The sequence below is a fragment of the Neofelis nebulosa genome, chromosome 9, assembly GCF_028018385.1.
Source record: "Neofelis nebulosa isolate mNeoNeb1 chromosome 9, mNeoNeb1.pri, whole genome shotgun sequence".
NCBI lineage: Eukaryota > Metazoa > Chordata > Mammalia > Carnivora > Felidae > Neofelis > Neofelis nebulosa.
This window is the reverse complement of record NC_080790.1, coordinates 54,250,511-54,274,225: the sequence shown is the minus strand read 5'-3', so window position 1 is coordinate 54,274,225 and position 23,715 is coordinate 54,250,511. Positions and strand designations below refer to the sequence as shown.

The window sequence follows — 23,715 nt, the reverse complement described above, 5'->3', positions numbered from 1 at the left end:
GATTATGAGCAAGAATGACTTTCCTTTCCTTCAAGTTTTTAAAATTAGCATACCTGACTGACTAATGAAAAAGCAAACATCATCTCGAAAAACTGGTGTGTTTCTATCCAGGAAATCACTGGCAAGCTCCACCATAACGGGCAACTCAGTCAGCTCTTCGAGAACTTGACGTGTCTGCAAGGAAAAGATGACCTGGTCATATGACCTTACTTCAAATACTCTTGCTCACTGGACTTCCTTGGATTCAATGTATACTTTTCATAAAAATGATACAACAAGCATTGTTAGAAAATACAAATACAGACTATCCCACCGGCCAGCATACAAGCACTGTTAACATTTATACAAGTCTCTTTAGACAGTTAGCAATGCATATATTCTTATAAGCAAACACACCCACACATATAAAATGTTTTGAAGCTAGAAAAAGCACTGTTCTGAGTTAGCTTGAATGTTATCTCTAACTTCCTAATTCCTAATTTTTTAATGACAATTCCTATTTCAAATGAGATAGCCCCAGATATATAAACACCTTGTGAAAAATTAAACACTTCAAAAATACTATGTATCCACAAAGAGTACCATTTTCCAAAAAAATCAATACATTTTAGAAATCTTGTTTAAGAAAGCTTACTATTTCCAAACTTTGCAGCATGGAGGGTGAAGTAGGGAAGTAGGGGGCAGTGTGCTTCTATTCAAAGAATATCATAACATTTCTTTTACTAATTTCTCTTTCTTTTCTTTTCAAATTTTTATTTAAATTCTAGTTAGTTAACATATAGCTAATTTCTACTCTAATTCAATTCCTTTTACTCTCATCATCAGAAAATGTAAAACAATAGACAAAAATAAACTCTTAGGCAGCAAAATTTTTAGGCCCTACAGATGCATACATTTGGTTGTTGTGGAGACCACCTGCTTCTTTATGCAAGCACCCCCTCCCCCATCTCTTGCCCCACCAGTGCATTTCTCCTTCACAGTAGTGAAACAACTGTAAAGGTTTCCTCACTTCATAGCCCTTTAATTTTTTTTTTTTTTTTTTTTTTTTTTGAGAGAGAGAGAGAGAGAGAGAGAGCGAGCGCGCGCGCATGAGCAGGGGAGGGGCAGAAGAAGTGGGAGAGAGACAATCTTAAGCAGGCTTCGCACTATCAGTGCAGAGCCCAGACGTGGGGCTCAATCTCAAAATCATGACAAGAGCCGAAATCAAAAATAGACTATCAAACACCTCACCTACTGAGCCACCTCACCTACTGAGCCACCAGGGTGCCTCAGCCCTTTAACTTTCTTTCCCACAAGGGCAGACTAAGGGGTACGAGCTCTGCCTGCTTGGGATTATCTCTCTGCCCCTGCTCACATGCACCCACTTGCTCTTTCTCAGAAAGAAAGAAATAAACTTAAAAAAAAAAGTAAACTCAATGGTTTTGTTCTATCTTTGGTCTGGCACTTTTTAACAATGTTATAATATCACATACAGAAAGTCTTCAAAGATAAAATCTTATTTTTAACTAACCTTTTCCATTGATGTATTTTACTTACTAATTATACGCAAAGTTACTGACCCTAAATGCTAAATGTTTTCCCTCAAATAGAAATCAAACCTCCCCCTCACAATATAATATTTATATTGGAATTATATTCTTCAAAATAAAAAGAGAAAGATACAAATCTGGCAACTTACCAGATATTTTAAAATATATCCCACAAAAGTAATCTCAAGATATATATATCTGTGCTAATACATGTCTTTTTCTTTCAGTGGAAGCAACTCTTTATAAATAGACAGAATGACGTATTTTCATCCTAAGAGACTAATTTAGTTATAAATTCCACTGACTGCATGTCACTGTAAAAACCCAGTGACAATTAACATTTTGAAAAGCAAACTATACTTAGAATGATTTTAGTTGATTGTTATTGTTCAGGATACATATTACATACATACAAAAGCAGCTATGCGTATGTGTCATTCATTTTCGACTCCACCAAAAACCACACAAAACCAAAAAACTAGATAGAACAGAATTAATGACACTATTTTGTATGACAAACCACAAAGGGACTTCTAATGTTTGTTAACTACAGTAGTTTCAGTATCTATCAAAAAACAAAACAAAACAAACCTTACATTTTTTCAAATTTCATAATTAGAGAATTCTAACATAGCATAAAATTTCTGTCCTAAAATTCACGTCTAGCATTAGATGAAACATTTAATCAATTTTTTTTTTTATTTCTGAATAAAGGGCTTACTCAGTAACAATAGATCTAAGCCACCAGTGAACTGCCCAAGCCCTTCATTTACACTCATGTCTTTAACTCATTCTTTTATTTCCATGATCAAAACAAACACTTTCTTAGGACTCTCCCCTTGAATACTGCTTAGACTTTCCTTTTTTTAGACCATGTGATTTGGGAGTGGGTGGGTAAGAGAACTGCGATGCAAGCGCTAGACAATCATCTAATTTCTGTCCCTAGTTAAATGACTGGCTCCCACAAATACAGATAATAAATACTTACGCCCCAGCAAATAAAAAACTACTACGTCATAAACTTCGCGATCAATCCTAGAAGCAGAAACTGAGTAAGGGTCTTCTATACTTATGGGAGTTGACATCAACAGCATGATAAGACATCAACAGTATTATAAATGGTCTCTTCATAAGAAAACTACACATGGATCTGATTTACTGGACTAAAAGACCATTATACTCCTATGCTTCTGCATGGACAACCAACACACATCTTGGATGCAGAATTTCAGCTTCCCAAAAATTAACTCAAAATGAATTAAAGATTAAACGTAAGGCCTGAAACCATGAACTTCCAAGAAAAAAACACAGGAACAAAGTTCCTTGACATGAGTCTTGGTGATGATTTGTTGGATATGACACCTAAACCACAAAAAGCTAGTTAAAAAGTAAACAAGTGGGATTATATCCAACCAAAAAGCTTCTGCATGGCAAAAGAAACCATCAACAAAGTGAAAAGTACACTACAGAATGAGAAAAAAATATTTGCAAACCAGGTATGTGAAAGGGACTAATATCTAAAATATATAAAGAACTCATTAAAATCAACTGCAAAAAAATTAAATAACCCAATTAAAAAACAGGCAAAGGACCTGAACAGACATTTTCCCCCTTGTGCATTGTTGGTGGGATTGTAAACTGGTACAGCCACCATGGAAAACACTATGGACGATCCTCAAAGAGGGAAAAATAGAACTACCATATGATCCAGTAATTCCACTTCTGGGAATGTATCCAAAGGTAAGGAAAACATTAACTTGAAAGGATATCTGCACCCCCCTGTTCACAGCAACATTATTTACAAAAGCCAAGACATGGAAACAACCTAAGTGTCCATCAATTATTGAATGGATAAAGAAGTTGTGGTACACACACACACACACACACACACACAAACAGCAATACTATTCAGCTATGAAAAACGAGGAAATCCTACCACTTGTGACAACATGGATGCACCCTGCAGGCATTATGCTAAGTGAAATATGTATCACAAAGAAAAACAAATACTGTATGATTTACTTATATGTGGAATCTAAAATAAATAAGAAAATGAATAAAAATAAATTCATTAAAAAAAAAAAAAGGATCAGACCTGTGGTTACCAGAGGTAGGGGTGCGGAGAGGTGGGGAACTGGAAGAAGATGGTAAAAGGTACAAACTGCCAGTTTTGTACTGGCAAAAAAAAGCACTAATGATATAATGTACAACATGATGACTACAAGAAACACTATTGTACAGGATATACAGGAAAGCTGTTAAGAGAGTAAATCCTAAGAGTTCTCAGCACAGAGAAAAATCTCTTTCTATATTCTTTTCTTATGGTATCTCTATGAGAAGATGGATGTTAACTGAACCTTCTGTGGTAATCATTTCAAGATATACCTAAGTCGAACCATCATGCTATACATCTTGAACTTATACAATGATGTATGTCAATTATTTCTGAATAGAACTGGAATGCATTTTCTAAGTAAAATTTTTTAAAAATTTACTTTCCAAAGTAATTAAAGAACAAAGTCTGACAAAAAGAAGACTTTGTTTGCAGAAATGTGCCTACCAAGTAAGATCCCGTTGAGGCTCAACACATTACCAGCCATCTGTCTGAGTCAAGAAAATAATAATAAGCAAAACCTAACGACTGCTCCTACAGAAGTTTTTCTTACAGAAAACCTTTCCGACCCTTGGCCTTCCATGAAGTCACTGCAGGTGGTCTACCTGGATATCTAAGGACCTTTCCAAAGCAAATCTTCCGTTGATAAATAATTCCAAGCAGCTGTTAACATTTCTGCCCCGAATGCCTCCTGATTTTGGTCTTGACAACATAATATAACAAAGCATAATTTTACATGGTGTGTTACAGACACCTTCTAATATCCAACATCAAACAGTGAAAATCTTAAGAATCCACTTACTGCTACACCAGCATGATAACTTGTCCCACAAGCAATAAGAATCAAACGCCGACACCTCTGGATCTCCTTAATGTGATCCTTCAAACCGCCCAAATTCACTGAAATAAAAGTTTGTGTATATAATTATTTAGGAAAGAACCATATTGAAATAGGTAATCACTTTTCATGAGTGTCCACAGCCAATCTGGGAACAACACTACCATTTTAAAGAATTTTCACTCCTCTTGGGAAGCACAGTTCTGTATGGTTTTTAAAATGAAATTAAATAGGTCACAACTTAACTGTCTCCCCCAAACTTATAACTAACCTTACCCCGCCGGGATCCCACACACTTCTGGTTTTATCACACTCTACCCTGTTTGGTCATTTTTCCATTCCTCTCTTCAGATTAAAATTTCTCTCAAAGGCAAAAACCACAGGACACAGACGAGATTGCTAGATGGTGATGGCTGGGGTGGGGAAGGAGCTGGCCACAAAGGGGCATGAGAAGGTTTCTAGGGTGATGGAACCGTGCTTCATCTTGATGGCTGTAGAGGTTATGGTTATGATCATGTTGTGGAAGTTTGTCAAAACTCAGAATTATACACCAAAAATGGTGAATTTTATTATATCTACTTATATCTCTTTAAGCTACCTGGGAAAACACTTAGTTACGTTAGTTTCCCACACAAACAGTGCTCCCACCCAGAACAGTGCACTGAACACAATATAAAACCCTCTCCTTTCAGTCCTTCCCATCTCAGTAAATGCCACCCCCAAGCACCCAATGGCAGTGCCCCTCGACTGCCCCTATCCATCCTCACATCCATCCCCAGCAGGTCCTGTGAGCACACCTTCAAAAGGAGCCTCTAATACCATCATGTGGTCTAACATCTCTGCCCCAGACAAGAGCAACGCTTCCCTAACTACTCTCTCTTCTATCCCCACCTCCCAGAGCCTGTTCTCCACACAAAGAATAAAACCACCTTGTAGAGTGATTCTTTAAAACCATAAAGTGATCTCAAAACCTTCCAATGAGTCTGTCCTCTTTCTGTCTCCATAGCTATTTATGTGTTCTTCTAAGGGCTTCTTGTGTTAGAAATACTTCAACGAAAAGCTACTTTTCTACCTATGAGAAATTTTCATTCAACGTCCATTCCGTTATTCAACTAATATTTCCTGAGCACCCACCAAGTGAATTTGCTACCCAAGATACTGTGGCTACCAGAGTTCAGGGCAGTTCAGGGGATGGCTGAGAAGACAGACCTGCACACCACAGGGCAGCATCCTCTGCGTCTGACACTTTTTTCTGCACACTTTTTTCTACCTTACTTGGACATAATGTAAAACCAAGGCATATGTTTTGCTTTTTATTTCTCTGAATAACTTTATGTTCTTTTTAAATTTCAGTACTGAGAGAGTGTATTATATTTCTCCATTAAAAAAAAAAAATCAGAAAATTGGAAAATAAAATAAAACCACAAAAAGCTTCAGCAGCTTCCCAAATAACCTGGAATAAAATCTAAACTCCTTATTATGGCTTCAAGTGCCCACATGTCCCGTCTCCTGCTTAACTCTGACCTCATCTCCTAGTACTTTCCCTCCCACCCTGGCCACTGCAGCCAGACTGGCCTCCTTGTGGCTTCTGCACTAGACAAAGGTTCATGCACCTCTGCCTACAGAATTCTTCCACAGACCTCGGCATGTATTGGAAAGGTCTGGGAAGAAAGCAGACAATATCAAGAGGTTGTGTTCAGGTCATCCAACGGCAACAGTGTGAAGATGACTCAGTATAAAAGCAGAAAGACTACCAGGGAGACTTGTATTCCAGGTGACCAATGACAGGGAAATAAGATGGTAAGCTCAGCTGCCTGACAACTCGTTCCCTAAAAACTAGCAAATTCCCTGCTGGCTGAGGGAGGTTTGAGGTAGTTCTGGAAGGAGTCATCCAAGGTCTGAATGGATGATGCTTTCAAGAGAAGCCTAACTCTGATAAGGTAGGCCATGCTACTAGAAGCAATAAGAGTGCCCGGAGGCCCGGAGCAGGGATAGAGCATTTCAAGATCACCACTGGACACCGAACCCTAGTCCGGCTCCAAAAGGGACCAGCAATGTGACCTTTGGCAAGACACTCAAACTGACAGAGCCTCGATTTCCTTGCCTTGATTAAAAAAAAAAAGTTAACAGCTATCCTGTTTGTATTACAGAACTTTTATGAGGAACATAACATTGAGAAGAGTGCTTTTTAAAATCATGAACTTCTCAGGGGCGCCTGGGTGGCTCAGTCAGTTAAGCGTCCGACTTCAGCCCAGGTCACGATCTCGCGGTCCGTGAGTTCGAGCCCCGCGTCGGGCTCTGGGCTGATGGCTCAGAGCCTGGAGCCTGCTTCCGATTCTGTGTCTCCCTCTCTCTCTGCCCCTCCCCCGTTCATGCTCTGTCTCTCTCTGTCTCAAAAATAAATAAACGTTAAAAAATAAATAAATAAATAAAATCATGAACTTCTCAAAATTTATCTGTCTTCCTTTATGAATTAAATCTTTTCCCCGATCTTCCTTCCATAAATACCATAAGGCGGTCCTTACTGCGACGCTCCCAGTCCTTCCAGTGCAACCACCTCTAACAGCCCCACACTGGCAGACGCAGCTCCCGTTTCTCCCCTCTCCTTCCCCTCGCTTCACCCTGGATGGAACAACACCTGAACTGGTGACTGCTTTTCGGCCTCTCGTCCCTCCAGTGCACACTGCAGACTGCTACCCAGTTCAATCCAGTGAAGCTCTATCACCCTGGTTTCTAAGCCTCCTGCTAGCTCTACAACTTCTACACGAGGCAGTCCCCCTGCACCTCCCACTTTAGAGCATTCCAGGCCCCCCTTGGCAGCTCCTCCCACCTTCTTTCCCAGACTTAATGTTCCTTACTCCGCTTCAAGTGTTAGATGTGGACAACTGGACTACACGTTATTCCGCCAACAGCTTGCTGATGGTTTTCCACTATCTCCCCTTCAGCTAATGCTGTTCTTTCCAACTGCAAGGCTCCCACGTCATCTCCACCTATTTAAACCTTTCAGATCTTTCAAACTCATGCCTGCCTGCTTCATGAGACCTTCCCTGGCCCCAAAGCCCCTAGCCACAGACTGATTCATTCTCTACTCCTAATTCAACATTAAACTTTGTTTCCAATGCCAGGTATCATATTTACCTTTCTTTAAATACTTATATATTCACTCCACTTCTAGATTTATAAAAACCTCGAAGAGGAGACCATATTAGAAATAATTTCCCTATAGTCCCTGTTATGTTCAGCATGGTGTCCTGAACACAGATGTGGAGCTTATAATTCAGCTTCAACAAATCTCTCCTGTTGAGAAAGTATGATGCTGCTCAGAAAAAATAAAAAAATAAAAAAATACAGAGACAGCATTTACTCAGAGAATTCAATCAATTAACAGGACACAGCATAAAGAAGACACTTAATACCGTCCATATGACACACGGATTTGGGAACAGATCTTTTGCACACTAGCTATTATTTCTCAAAAACTAATTAATGCTAAGAAGCTTAGCCCAGTTGGTTTGTTAAACTGTTTACTAAACTGTCATGATGAATGAGCAGGGTTCCAAAAATGTGATTTCACAATAGTTTATCTTCTGACCACAGAGAGTCCATCTCAAACTCATCTATGCAAGGTGTGCACACTCGTGTGACACAAGGTCCAGACAGAGTGTCCAGAAATACGACCAGAGTGGCACTCTCAGCTCTATCTTAAACAGGCAGGAAGGTACAGGTTTTCTCAAAAGGCATTAAGCAGACACCCGGAAAACCTGTGAGGAAGTTCACACCTTCACTCATCTAGAAACTGGTAAGAGAAAATCTAGGCTGAGCACATACGTGTAAGCTTCCCAATGAGAGGAGAACCAGTGCCCAGAACAGTCCTTGGTATATGGCAAGTGCCCATTAAAGGTTTTCTGAAGTGGAAGGAAGTTCAATGTTTTTAATTATACACTAGAGGACTCCCCCCCCCCCGCCAGGAAAATCACCCTAATACTCTTTTAACTGACAACTTTCGAATGTGACTTTCCAGCCATTTGTTTTTACATTTTACATTTACATAACCACCTTATTGAGATGTCACATACCATAACATCTCCCTTTTAAAGTGTACAAATAGTGGGTTTTAGTATATTCCGAGTTGTGCAACCATCACCACTACCTAATTTTAGAACATTTCATCACCTGCCCCAAACCCCATCCCCATTAGCAGTCATTCTCCACCCCCTCCCTGCAGCCTCTGGCAACCATTAGCTATTATCTCCCCTGTTTTATTGTGGTAAAATACACAGAACATAAATTTAACATTTTTTAAGGATTCAGTTTAGAGGAATTAAGCACATTCACACTGTTGTGCAACCATCACCGCCATCCATCTCCAGAACTTTTTCATCTTCCCAAACTGGAACTCTGTATGCATTAAATAATAACTCCCTCTTTGTCCACTCTCCCTGCCCTGGTAACCACTAATCTACCACCTGTCTCTATGAATCTGACTATGCTAGGTATATCTCCTATCAGTGGAATAATGCACTGAAGGACTTTTGAAGGATGATTGGACTCCACTGATGGCTGTAGTCACAGTTTTCTATAAAGCTATAAAGGACAATGAACTTTCAGGCTGCCAATGTCAAGCCCCACAGAAGACTCTGAAATAATAACTCGCATGTAGTTACCAGTATAGTCGTCAAAGTTGACTCTTCCTCTCATCGTGTTTACGACGGACTCTGGCTGCTCAAAAATTTCCTTCTGCATAAATGAACTGAAGTTGCCTAAAGTAATATAAATTACATCATTAAAATAACAAATTTGTACACAACTAAAAGTCTGCCTCCTGTAACATCATCTTAGTAAATGAAAAGAGGGCTCATGCATTAGAGTACAATATTCACATATGACATTTTACCCTATGTGAAGAAAAATAAGCAAGTAAGGAGGAAAACTCACTTTATTAACTTCATACCTAAAATATGCAGTGAGAGCAAAACAGGGAGTGGGAAGCTTAAGTTTTAGAGTCAGATCTAGGTTTAAATCATGGTTCTATCCTTTACCACCTAAATGGCTCTGGGGAAATTCTTTATAAAGTAAGAACAGCAACTACTTCACAGCATTGTCATGTGGATTAATATAGGAAAGACCTGACATATAGCAGTTATGCAATAAACATCAGCATTTATCCCACGTCGACCCCATGACAAAGGAGGAGAATAAAAACCATGATGGCAATAATCATTAACAGTTAACAAGAGCAAACAGTACGTAGGGCTCACTAAGCATGTCAGGCACTGTTCTGAAGGCTTTACATAAACTAATCCTCAAAACAACCTTAACAAGGTAGGTCCTATTTTCCTCCTTCTGTAAAAGAGAAAACTGAAGCAGAGAGAATAAGAGAGGAATAAAGAACAGAACAACAAACTATGCTTATAAAGTATCTTAAAAATATCAAGAACCATTTCAATGACCAATCTGTGTTTTTAACATCAAAAACAACAAACCATGAATTAGTTTGAAGGACAACTACTTTAAGACCAGCAGATAATTTTCCAAAGAAACATCCCTTTCTCTGGTGTTATCCCCTCACTCATCATGTGGAAGGTTTCAGTCAACACCGTGTCATCAGATTCCTACACTACAACAGGAAGTAGAACGTCTCCTTCCCATTAAGAACACCAAGCTATAACACGACAAAAACTTTCACCCTTCATGATCTGCTGGAGTTCCATCTGGAGGGTTTGCACAGCTCGTCCAGGGTGATCTCCTGCAGTTCGTTTAATTCGATGGATAGAAAGACGGCCGTCCACCACCGCTGCAACATCATCATCTTCAAGAAAGATGACGCGATTGGTATGTTCTATGACAGCACTATAAAATGTTCAAGGAGATAATATAATCAACAATCAAGGATGATTATTACAAATAAAACTATCATCAAGACACAGAAACCATGATTAAAATACAAACCTATCATCCTGGAGTATCTCTGTTAACTTTCTGGTTACCAAGGCCATTCCCTACAGGGCAATGGGCAGTTAACTAGGGACAATGAATAAAAGGATCTCTGTGCAACACCCTAAACCAAATTAAATTAGATCAGATCAGAAAGCATGGCTATTTCTTCCTCATTCTATCACCAAATCTTCCAATTTTAACTCCTAAATATTTTTCAAAGCTTCTATGTCCACCACCACAAACCAGTTCAAGCTACCATCAGCTCTTGGCTAGACCAAGAGCTAGGAACCTGCTAACTTACCCAACCACATGCCCTCTAATCTCCATCTGTTTTCCATTTCTGCCAAAATGAATGTCAAAAGGCAACTCCAACCAAGATTTCCCCCTCACCCAACAAAACACTTGATGGCTTCCCTTTGGCTCTTCAGAAAACCACAAAGCACAAAGCATGACCCCACTTTCTTCTCCAGCCTCCACTCCCACCAAACTTCCTCTCTCTATGCCAGCCACACTGCTACCCATCCTGAGTTCTCACATACTGATCAATTCACAGAAAGTGAATGCTCTTCCCTCTACCTCTTCACCTAATCAACTACTAATATGTTTTTATCTCTCAAGTGTCATTCCCTTAGAGAAATTTACCCATAGGAGTGTAAGTCACCCTGGTATAGGCATTCTGTAGCTCTTGTCACAGGTGGAATTCTACACTTGTGTGACTGATTAAAATTTGTCTCCTCCAATAAGAAAGAGCTCCTTAAGGACAAGTTGTGTGTGTGTGTGTGTGTGTGTGTGTGTGTTTAAGGATTATTTTATTTTATTTATTTATTTTTATTTTCTTTTATTTTTTGAATATCTCCACCCCCAACATAGGACTCAAACTCACAAACCCGAGATCCGGAGTCGAATGCTCCACCGAATGAGCCAGCCAGGCACCCATGGGACAAGTATATTTTTATTTTTACTCACCATTATCTCCTAAGCCTACCACATGGCTTTGCTCAGAGTGTTCAATATGAGTGTCTGAGCGAACGACAAAAGGATAAGCTTCTGCAATTTCTAGTTTAAGCCATAACTGTCAAGTCTGACCAACCTACTTAACGACAACAATGAAGCATCCCAGCACTAACTAACCACCTGCAAAAATTAGGCAACAGTGAAGCTTGTTCTCCGACAGAGACAATGCATTCCCGGCATGATCTAACCTGCGACCTATCTCATCATTAGATCCCCTTAGGGCACAACAAATGACTCCAAATACTTGTTGGCAATGTGAACAATTCTGCTTTATCCTCATCACTATTAGTATTCCATTTATAAATGCATCTAAGCATCCCACAGTATTTTTCACTCAAAATGTCTTAGTCTAGTACTATTTCTTTTATAAAAGTGATTATAATCCATATTACTTCTGAATTAAAAAGGTGAGTCCTTATTGGACTAAAACTACAGTGGTTTAGCAACTATACTGTAACTGGTGGGACACTAACCCATTCTATTCTAAATTCCAACCTAAAATCTCTCCTCCCTGTAAGACCTGGCTAAGGCTCCAAAAAGAAGACGAAAAATATACAAGATATCAGTTAATATGCTAGAACAAGTCTCAAGTACTGTTATCTTTTCTTGGAAAACTGACCTACATGCCTTGAATTGAGAGAAAAAACGTTCTTAGGAAGCCCATTTCTAAAAAGGGCACCTATATTTCCCTAATTGACAAAATTCTCTTACACAGCATAACGAGATATATACAAAATGACTTCTGGTTTCTAAAACATGAAAAGTTTTGCTAAGATTCTCTGAATCAAGGAAGGAAGTTCACCTTGCATCAGATGCAAAGTAATATTCCACTGCTTTTTCTTCAACAGGGAAAAGGCAAGTTGTGCTGTCCACACGAGAGAGATTACAGCTTCCTTTCTTGTCCTTCCCTAGAGCACAGAGGTAACACAATCAGCAAACACGTAGATCATGGCCAATATAGAAATACACATAATTTTCTTCAAAATCAACAAAAAAACATAGCAACACAAAGTAATTTCAGCAATTTAAAAATGCTAGGTAGGTCACCTTATTTCCATGCAATAAGCCAACAAGAACAGACAAAAAGTGTAGAGTGAAATAGCAACTATCAAAGAGAGCGTGGCAGATAAGTGTTACATTACAAATGTTTTAACTATTTCTTTTCCAGGTAAAAGGCAAATAATTCACTAATATCACTCTTTTTTTTAAATCAAAAGTATATATAGGCCTAATCTTAATTTAACCTTATACATAACTTGACAGAATACATATAAGTTTGTGTACCTAAACTTATCATAAAAATTACATTAAAAATGTCAAAATTATGCAATGAAAAATAAAGTGAAGACTAGTGGCATACTAATTTTTACTATCTGATAACAAAACTTCTCTAGGTTTTAAAAGTCAGCATAACAAATCAGGTTGCAGTCTACACTAATTCTGATTTTAAAACAAAGATACTTAAAACTCTCTAACCATGGTATACCATATATAGCACCTACTGCTAAGGACTGGAAATATTATAAAACCAGAATATCTTCTTTCTTTAAAACTGGATTTTCTTACATTTCTTGTAAGTCAGGATAAAATACGATCCTTCTGCAATAATAATATACTTTTTTTTAAGAGATACAAGTTTATTGAATACACTAAAAAGGACCAGTGGGCAGGACACCAAAGGAGAGACTAGCTGCCTGCAATAATATCCTTTTAAATCTAGAACTTTAGAATTATGGGATCTCTACTTAATATATCAAGTCGTGAATGAATTTTTTTTCCTTTTTGCCCATTCGCAACTAAAGTCAAAACTGGAAAGCAAAGTGAAGTCTGACACATTAGAAAGATATTTTTTAAAAATCACATAAATTAAAATCTATATTAATGTCAGAGAGACAAAAAAGCACCTTTACCTGAGATCAGGACATACCAGACCTTATAACCTACGGACACAATGGCCAGAGGACACTATAAATATACCTGCAAAAATTCATATTGTGTCTGTCGTCTAAAATGCATGTCTATAAAAGACTTGCTTATAATTATTCTTAGAAATGCACATCCAGGGGCGCCTGGGTGTTCAGTCAGTTAAGCATCCAACTCTTGGTTTCGGCTCAGATCGTGATCTTGTGGTTTCGTGGGTTCAAGCCCCGCATCAGGCTCTGCACTGGCAGCATGGAGCCTGCTTGAGATTCCTTCTCTCCCTCTCTCTCTGCCTCTCCCCAACTCGTGTTCTCTCTCAAAAAATAAACTTAAAAAAAATTTTGTAAAAATGTACACCCAAAGTTCTCCACAATCCATGCTTATTTGGTGTGTTTCAGACATGAAAATAAAACAGCCCTTTCCATCCAAATTCAACAGCAAAAAGATATTACACTTTAAAAAATACGTGTAAGGTGACATCCTAGAAAAAGTAATGCTACAGAAGGGTAAAGCAGATTGGTGTTTGCCAAGGGCTGGGAATGGGAACAAGGAAGGGCTGGCTACTGAGCTACAGCTGGAGGGAACTTTCAGAGGACAGGATTGCTCTATACTTTGATTGTGGTGGTTATACAACCATTGGCACTTGACAAAACTCATGAAACTGCACATCAAAAAGAATGAATTTTACTGGTGTAAAAAAAGTAAATCAAAAAACATGCAGAAGGATAGCCCAGCACCTACATTTTCAAAATAAATACAACCAGTTTTGGTTATAAAATGCCCTAAAGGTATCAAGTTTCACTATACTCCTTCTCCAAATGTCATTCTTTGAGTGACAAGGTATATTTAATTATATTATTTAGAAGGATTTAAGATAGCATTGCCTATTTAAATGAAAAAAAACATTTACCACTTGATACCTATACAACCGTTACAATCTATAAAATGCTTTGCCGTACAATTATCTCATCTGATTTGAGTGGCACACAACTATGACCATCCCCTTTATTTTGTCCGTTGTTACACCTGGAGAAAATAGCAAAAGCCTAAAAGCCATCCCGTGTTCTCCCCTTTACACAGCCTCTTCAATAAGAGGCTAAACTCTTTAAATGAAACTTTGCTAAGCCACACGTTATCTACATACTAGCAACCAGAGAAATAAAGGTCACTAAAATACAATGCCTGATCTTAAATAAAATGTCTCATGGTAAGTTTCTCGTCTAACTTCTTAAGACCTTAGCCAATGTTTTTCCGTTATTTCTAAAAGCAGTCTAAGAAAATGTGCAAGATAATAACACAAAGGTAATGTATACAGGAGCAGGATTATTAACAGAAATCTGCAACTCTGGATCCAAAATTCTATACCCTCATTGGTAAACTAGTTTTTCTTCTGAAAAGGGAAGGAGAGGGAGGAGAATGTAAGAAGAGATCCTACCATTTCAAGGTCGAAGGCTATTTAAGGAAGTAACTTTCTGCTTTAGATAAAAAAGCTAAAGCAGCCACTATCTAAAGATGAAGAGGTTTAGAGTCCTTTGCTATTTTTTTTCAAGAAACCAAGAATTATACATTAATAATATGGGTTTCAATTCTCCGAATTTACCACTCCCTATCTTTTACATGGAAAGCTTTTAATAAGTAAATGAAAAGAGCATGCCATTTTGGGGGTCTAATTATATCAGTAAAATGATCCATAGTTTGTATGGCTGAAAGTCCTATAAAAAAAATAATAAACTTCAAACATAAACAATAAAAAAGACTCCAATTTCAAACAAAACAAAGCAATCAAGATGTTGAATACAAATCTAAAAGTAAAGTGTCATGCATAAAATAAAGACCATTTAAACATAATTTTATGAGAAGTTAGGATACAGTATTCAAATAACTACCAATGAATTCGATCTACAATAGCCTAACACACAATGCTCTTTTCTCAATGTAAGCATACTTACAATAATGTATCTTACATGATTTCAACTTAAAACAAAAAAATAAAGTTTATAATTTCAATCTCAGAAATTTTAAAGAAACAAATTATTAAAAGCAGTTTTCTAAATGCCAAAAGCAGACAGACAAAATATACTCTGCAAATTAGAAAAATGTCAAAATATGTTTCCCCATTAAAAAAAGCACATTTTTAGAGGCCCAGCACATTCATTCACTCCAAGAACAAAGAATTAGTAAAGAAAGAACAAAAGAGGTAAGATTCCTCCCCATCCATGCAGAGTGCATTTCCCACCTCTTTCTCCCTGTGATCCCCACCGTGAGAATTTTGATCCAATCTGAGTCCTAGCTAAGGATATACAACAGAAAAAAATTCTACTCGTCAGAGAAATTACAACAACAAATCCTTTTCATGTCTAGACAGAACTACATATACATATGTGTGGATCTAACCAAAGAGGCATTCATTTCAATTTAATGGAAACAATTCTTTATATCTACTGCACTCAATTTATACAGTTTCCTCATGGCATTATGTAAGATTAATTTTTACCTGTTCTGTAGAGAATCGGAATGTGATCAGTAGAGAGTTTATGTTCACTTCGTACACCAATCAAGAGAGGGCTACCTCGTCTGTTGGTGCAAAATTAAGACAGAATTAAGCCATTTTCATAAATAATGCAGTGATACAAATTTTAATGAGCCAACATTTTTCAAATAATGTTTAAACTATGCCTCCAGGCTCGACTTCAGGTATAACAAAAGCACAGCATAAACAGAATTTGCAAATATTAGGGCTTCTCACTGTTCTAAAAAGAACATCATGATCAGGCCTAAATATCCTGACAATGGGGCGCCTGGGTGGCGCAGTCGGTTAAGCGTCCGACTTCAGCCAGGTCACGATCTCGCGGTCTGTGAGTTCGAGCCCCGCGTCAGGCTCTGGGCTGATGGCTCGGAGCCTGGAGCCTGTTTCTGATTCTGTGTCTCCCTCTCTCTGCCCCTCCCCCGTTCATGCTCTGTCTCTCTCTGTCCCAAAAATAAATAAAAAATGTTGAAAAAAAAAAAAAAATTTAAAAAAAAAAAAATAAATATCCTGACAAAAGTAGTGATAGTACAATTCTCTAGGAATCTGTTTAGGATGTCTGCTTCCAAAAAATATGGAGAAAGTTAAAGTTGGGGGCCTGAAATTAGAGAATATTCAATATCCAAATTCACAAAGTAACCACAGTGTCCCACTAGAGACAAAAGGCCAGTTATAAATGCCAAAATATATTTGCTTTGTGAAGGGGTTCTGTGAAATGGAAGAGTGGTGAAAAATGGATAAGGAAGGGCATATGAAAATAAACATCGACATATGGCATGCAGATCTAGGAAAGGGCAAGTCTTTACAGTAAAGGTTAACCATCATGTACAGAGAATACACTTATAATTCAAATGTTTCAAAATGCATACAATCATTAGTCATTATTAAATCTGCATGTACCTTGTGCCAACTGCTTGGCCAGGAAAATGAACACTCTTAAATACCAGTGCAAAAGCACCTTCCTATAAAGGAAAAAAAATACATTAGCGATATTTATTACCATCAATTACCAAAATGTGAAATGCCTAAAACATACTGGCTTCAGCACAGAAATTTTTTGTTCACATGCTGCTCTTTTTAAAGTTAAAAACAAGTCTAAATTTTAGGTAGACACTCATTCCTGAGCTTTGGTGTATCCAAGACACTTTTTAACCAAGCCCACTCTTGAAATACACCCAGTAGATAGTAGCTCCAAAACAGACTATTACTTAAAACACTATTTTAACACACTGCCAACACTTTTCAATAGATACCTCCTATCTCGGATGTTAGAGTGCAAAGAGGAGAGAATTAGAAAAGACCCCTAGCTCAATATCCAAAAACATTCTCTGGTCCAGTGATTTTATACCACTGTTAACCTCCATGCTTGTTGACCTTGTTACTAGAGATAAAAATATACACAACCACAATCATTAACATGCACACCATACCACTCCCTCAATCCAATCTCCTCAGGGACAGGACCTAAGGAATTCAGGAGTGAATAAAGAAGGAACAAGAGGTAGGAGAGATAAGGGACCACCACAGAACACAAACTGGGTTATATAATGAATAGAAACAAGAAAAGGCTGGAAAGGCATAGTACTCTGTCTTGAGTAAAGAGAAGGAACAAGCCTCTATTTTCTCCATCTTCCTGACTCCTCCTTTTGTTGCAGACATCATAAGATTTGGGTAGAAGGAGGAAGTGAGGGCTGGACCTTCAGAGAAAAGTGAAGGGCTTTTAAATGAGAAAGCTAGATTTATGAGTGGGGAGGACAGTAATCCCTATGCCTTTGGATTTTTGTGGATCTCCGATATCCTTAATCTTTAACTAGGACAACTGAGACGGGATCAAAAAGAATGCCATTTTTTTTTTCTTAAGCTGGGAAATACTTTTCTATAGTGTTACAAGGCCAAGGAAAAATCCCCATAAGGAAAAACACAGAATTGACTATACTGGCTCAGAGACATGCAGACATTATACCAGAACAGAGTGTGCATTTCACTGAAGCTACCCTTGTGCTATGTTACTGACTGAGAAGAACATTTGAGTGAGTAGGAAGAAAGTGATGAACCCCTGAATGCATCTATTGTGTACATGTTTGTGTGTGGTATCTATGGGTTCATGTGTTTTTAGAAAAACTCTTTGATTTTGCATTATTTTTAATTCTCATGACACAAACTACTGAAAAAGTAGAGTTTTAAGTGTGTGGGAAGGGAGTGGTCAGTCAGAGTCTCTCGAAATTATTCAAGTTGAAGAGCACCTTCGGTGGCTCAGTCAGTTAAGTGTCTGACTTTTGATCTCGGCTCAGGACATGATCTCATGGTTCGTTGAGATCAAGCCCCATGTTGGGCTCTGCGATGACAGTGGAACCTGCTTGGGATTCTCTGTCTCCATTCTCTCTGTGCCTCTCTCTCAAAATAAATAAACTTTAAAAACAAAACAAAAAACATTCTCAAGTTGAATGGTAATATATATATGGGAAATAAAAGCCAAAAATACTTAAGAAATTAGCACAGTTCCTGCTTATCTTAAGAGTTTGTGATAATGTTGGCGATAATCTTAAAAAGCATGGTTTAGGGGCGTCCAACTCTTGATTTTGGCTCAGGTCATGACCTCACCGTTTGTTGAGATAGAGCCCCGCATTGGGCTTTGTGCTCATAGCACAGAGCCTGCTTGGGATCCTCTTCCCTCTCTCTCTGTCCCTCTCCTGAGCTTACTCTCTCTCTCCTCACTCTCTCAAAATAAATAAATACATTTTTTAAAAAACTTAAAACTTATAGTTTAGGAGCACCTCAGTGGATCAGTCTGTAGAGCATACGACTCTTGATCTAGGGATTATAGTTAAAGCCATCTTAAAGAAAAAAGTGTGGTTTAATACCAATTGTTGGATAACTCTCTCCACCAACGTAGTAAAACTGATATCTTGACTTTCCCGGTTGTCATACATGTACTTAACAAGCTTGGCAATTGTCTCTGTGTCTGTTTCAGATTCAAAATCATAGCCTTTGCTTTCCTGTAATTAGAAAGGAAAAAATTGACACATTTAAGAAAATGTTCATGATATCCAAATCTTTTCTACAGAATTTTTTTCCTCAAAAATTTCACTAACCAACTTCTAATATTTTTTGACCACCATTTCCCATTATCCATTGTTCAAAATGAAGGTCACCATCTAAGTGTAGCAAACCCAAAATAGTGAAGTATTTTGTGCAACTGAGTATGTGCTTTTAATTATATATACTTATATATGCCACATATAAATTAAGAAAATTATAGGGGCACCCAGGTGGCCAGTTAAGCTTCCGACTCTTGATTTCGGCTCAGATCGTGATCTCACGGTTCACGAGATTGAGCCCCACATCAGGCTCCGCACTGTTAAGATTCTCTTTCGATTTTCTCTTTCCCCCTGCTCCTGCTCTCTCAAAATAATTTTTGAGATTTTTAAATAATTAAATAATTTTAAATAGTAACTTTATTTTTATATAATTAAATTTTAAATAATTAAAATATTATGGAATATATAACATCCACAAAACAATAATTCCATAATGAATATAATGATTCTTTCTTGGGTAATGATACCACACTATCCAAAACAATAGCCATTAGCTATACGTGGCTATTTAAATTTAAACTGATTCAAATGAGGGGTGCACGGTGGCTCAGTCAACTGAGCTTCTGACTTTGGCTCAGGTCATGACCTCACAGTTCATGGGTTCCAGCCCCATGTCGGGCTCTGAGCTGACAGCTCAGAACTGTCCTCGGATACTCTGTCTCCCTCTCTACCCCTCCCTCCCTCGCTCTCTCTCTCTCTCTCTCTCCCTCAAAAATAAACATTAAAAAAAATTTTTTTAACTGATTAAAATGAAGTAACATTTTAAATTTGGATCTTCAGTCATACCAGCTCAATAACCACATGTGGACAGTGGCTACTACATTGGATAGCTCAGATACAGGCTTCTAACACTGCAGAAAAGTTCAACTGGACAGCCCCAAGAGGCACTCATGAAGGTTATCATCATGAACAATATTATACAGTACATGGCTATTTAGGGCATAGAACCTTCATTTAATCTGTCCTAATTCTTCTTATATACCCTGAAGCTTTTAAAAATGCCAAACAATGGGGCACTTGGGTAGCTCAGTCGGTTAAGCATCTGACTTCGGTTCAGGTCATGATCTCACACTTTGTGAGTTTGAGCCCCACATCAGGCTCTGTGCTGACAGCTCAAAACCTGGAGCCTGCTTTGCATTCTGTGTGTCTCTCTCTCTGCCCCTTCCCCTGTCTCTCGTGCTCTGTCTCTCTCTCTCTCTAAAATAAACACTGAAAAAAAAATAAAAAATAAAATGATTATTTTTAAAGTAATTATTTGTAAAGCAATTATTTGTCATTCACATAAAAAACAAAAATATTCCACTATCACAAAGAAAAGTCCAGTAAGCCACCAAACCCTTGTAACCATCTTGGGAATTACTTGATCATACCTAGATGGTGCTGCTGCAACCCCAACAAATAAACTCACTGCTCTCAAAGCCTGGTGTCTTTTCAAGTTACTTTACTTACCAAAAACTTTTTCAAGTCTTTGTAGTTGGTGATAATTCCATTGTGAATAACAATAAATTCTAAAAGAGATAAAAAGTATTGATGATAAAAAATTACAGGTCTAGTAAACACTATCAACAGCCACAACTATCAAGCCACATGCTAGAATTCCAGGTGTAATCAAGTATCTTCTACTTTTCATTACCAGATTATCCTTGAGTAGATCAGCAGCATTATTTACGTGGTTTAGTGGAAGCACACAGTGCTAGAGAAGTGGATACAGAGTATCCAGTATAGAATATAATAAACTGGGGTCTAGAGACATCAATTTCATTTGTGGCTAAACTACTAATCTAATCTCACCCTATGAAAGGGGTAAATTTACTAGGGCTTCTTCATTTGCAAAACAAAAAGGTGACCAATACAACTATTATTTTCACTTCTGTGTTCATTCATTCTTATGCATAAAAAATTCCTAAATTTAAAGAGAAAGACTTTCAAACTAAAACAATTACCTGATTTACATTAAATGAGCTTAAGAACTGAAGTTAAAGAATAAGAAAAACCAGCTATCCTGAGCACGGAGCCTGCTTGGGATTCATTCTTCCCCATTCTCCCCCAATCTGCCCCTCTCCCTGGCACATGCTCTCTCTCTCTCTCTCTCTCTCTCTCTCTCTCTCTCTCTCAAAATAAAAATAAATTTTTAATTAAAAAAGAAAAAAGAAAGATCAGCTATCCAGATCTATAGTATTTTTCACTATTTCACTCAGACTATTGTCTGAGATCCAGACAATTCTTAAAATGTCAGATAAATTAATGTTAAAACAGCATTCCAAGATCAAATACATATGTGGCAGGATAATTTTCATCTTCTTGATTAGAGGAGTTGGCAATATTTATAGCCCTCAACAGTGTATGTAAAGACCACTAATATGGATTTTTATTTAAAATTCTTAAAAATTATTCTTTAAAATTAGAATACTGGGGCATCTGGCTGGCTCATTGCTAGAGCATGTGACTCTTGACCTCAGGGTCATGAGTTCAAGCTCCAAATTGGGCATGGAGGCTACTTAAAACAAAAAACAATTGTAAAATTAGAATACTAAACTATCAAAATGTTTTTAAATATACTTAAAGAACTGACATTTGGGGCTGATATTAAATGAGCTTGACTTAAATTAATTACAAATCAAATAATACACATTTTTCACTAGATTTTTAAGTGAAAAAAGATACCACCAAATGATACTACAAAAATAAATCTAAGAAAAACATTTTATTGCTGGAACACAGAATCATAAACAGCTGACTGCTAGATACAAAGCCCTAAAGCTCAAGCCCCGCCTTGGGCTCTGTGCTGACAGCTCGGAGCCTGGAGTCTAGAGCCTGCTTCGGATTCTGTGTCTCCCTCTCTCTCTGCCCCTCCCCTGCTCTTGCTCTCTCTCCCTCTCTCTCTCTCAGAAATAAAATAAACATTAAAAAAAATTTTTTTTAAGGACTAAAAAATGTGTTAAATGGTTATCTACAGATAAGGAATAAGGATGAGGAAATACGATACAAATTAGACTTCTTTTAATAGGACTTGTTTTATTGATACGACTTCAGAATTATGCACATAGTTCGAAATAAAATTAATTTTGAAAGATGGTCAATCCCTAAAAATTAAAATAAAACATATCAACATAATGTATCTGATTATACCACGACCACAGAGAATTATTCCAAGTGACTCAAAAACACAGTAGTTTGATTATATATTTCTAAAGAGATACACTCTAAGGACAAAAATACTAACAAAAAATTAACAAAGAACAGTAAACATACTTATGGTGTTGGTATTAGGATTCCATTGTATGTAGATGACATAATAAATCAAATAAGTTATGTTGCAGGTGTTAAGAATGGAGTTTTTAGGTGTGATTGGAAGGAAATCTATCAGAGCAAGGAGGTCAAGTAAAAACCTTCCAGCGTTGGATGTGAATAGGAAGTGTTAGTGTAATATTATGCCGTGTTTTATCTTTAAACTTCCACATGCACGCACCCACCCACAGAGTTATGTCCACCTAAAAGGCCTAGGTGCATGAGCACTTCTAATAAGCTAGAAACCTGGTTTCTAGTCTTTCTTTATATACCATTTCCACTAAAAGGAACTAAGGGTCCTTAGAGAAATGGCTGATTCCAAGTCTGGGGCAAAATTAGATGAACCTGAAACATCTCAACCTACCAGAAAATAACAAAGACTGTTAAGCCTACCGGTGTCATGTCAAAAGGACTCAGGAACCAACCTATTTAAATTAGCTCCAAAGGCCAAAGATGGGAAAATTTGTACATCAATATACATTATTATTTCCGTGTTTTTAAAAAATGCAATATTTTAAATCTGAGTTTATAATAATAAAAAGAAACTCATTTATCTTAGAACATGAGAACCACTTCATCTTTGAAAAATGGTAAAGTGAAAATATCAAATATTTATCCTGTCTCTCGTATATAATCTGTAACTCTGGGTAACTAAGCAGTTGATATGGAGAAGTTTCTTTTTATAGAAGTATTTGAGATAAGTGAAAAATGAATGACAGTATTTGACTATCACCATTTTACAAATCCCTAAAGAAATAATTAATGTTGGCAATGATCTATGGCCACTAATACAAAGAGAAAAATGCCTAAACGTTATATACCTCCACACGTAAATCAATACCATACCAATTTATAGTAAATAGAAGGGGCAGAGAAACATGTTAAATGACACCATGGGATGCATACAAATAGCAAGATCTAGACTGCAGGAAACTCTACAGGACAAACAACACAGTAAACTGCAAGGGAAAGGGAGAGAAAGGGAGAACTGCCAAAATAATCTGAGTGGAGGAATATAGAGAAATAGAACTGATTTTGTATTGATAAATGTTAAAGCTGGGTAACAGATACATCAGGCTCTACATACCGTCTACTTCTGATTATGTCCGAAACTTTCCAGATTAAAAAAAAAATTAAAATAATGAAAACATAAGAGTCTTCATTCTCCCATTAGCCATCTCTCTATAATCATTCCAAAGCATGCAGAATGTGTTCATACCATTATTTTTATCAGAGCGCTGGGGATGGCTATTGACAGGATTGGGTTCTCCATGTGTTGCCCAACGGGTATGAGCTATTCCAAGGTGTACATCAAATTCTATATCCAAATCCATATCCTGTTGCTCTGAAGAATATAAAATGAAAAATTCCAATATTAAATCATGCTGTAGAGATAATGCTAGAATCTATATTTAAATATAATCATTACAGGACACCTGGGTGGCTCAGTTGGT

The 23,715-nt window shown here is 37.4% G+C and overlaps 1 protein-coding gene across 2 annotated transcripts in view; it reads right to left on the bottom strand.

Annotated features, from left to right (window-relative positions):
* GFPT1 (glutamine--fructose-6-phosphate transaminase 1) overlaps positions 1 to 23,715 on the bottom strand; it is a 52,507-nt gene that overhangs the window by 11,578 nt on the left and 17,214 nt on the right. The window contains exons 4-14 of one of the 2 annotated variants that reach the window (XM_058683848.1): positions 23,481 to 23,606; positions 20,423 to 20,481; positions 18,737 to 18,871; positions 16,776 to 16,837; positions 15,846 to 15,925; positions 15,588 to 15,641; positions 12,234 to 12,339; positions 10,167 to 10,330; positions 9,145 to 9,240; positions 4,445 to 4,542; positions 54 to 174 (exon numbers count right to left, since the gene is read on the bottom strand). In XM_058683848.1, coding sequence (XP_058539831.1) covers positions 54 to 174; positions 4,445 to 4,542; positions 9,145 to 9,240; positions 10,167 to 10,330; positions 12,234 to 12,339; positions 15,588 to 15,641; positions 15,846 to 15,925; positions 16,776 to 16,837; positions 18,737 to 18,871; positions 20,423 to 20,481; positions 23,481 to 23,606 — 1,101 coding nt within the window. The remainder of the gene's footprint in view (positions 1 to 53; positions 175 to 4,444; positions 4,543 to 9,144; positions 9,241 to 10,166; positions 10,331 to 12,233; positions 12,340 to 15,587; positions 15,642 to 15,845; positions 15,926 to 16,775; positions 16,838 to 18,736; positions 18,872 to 20,422; positions 20,482 to 23,480; positions 23,607 to 23,715) is intronic. The other variant, XM_058683849.1, reaches the window with a different exon arrangement.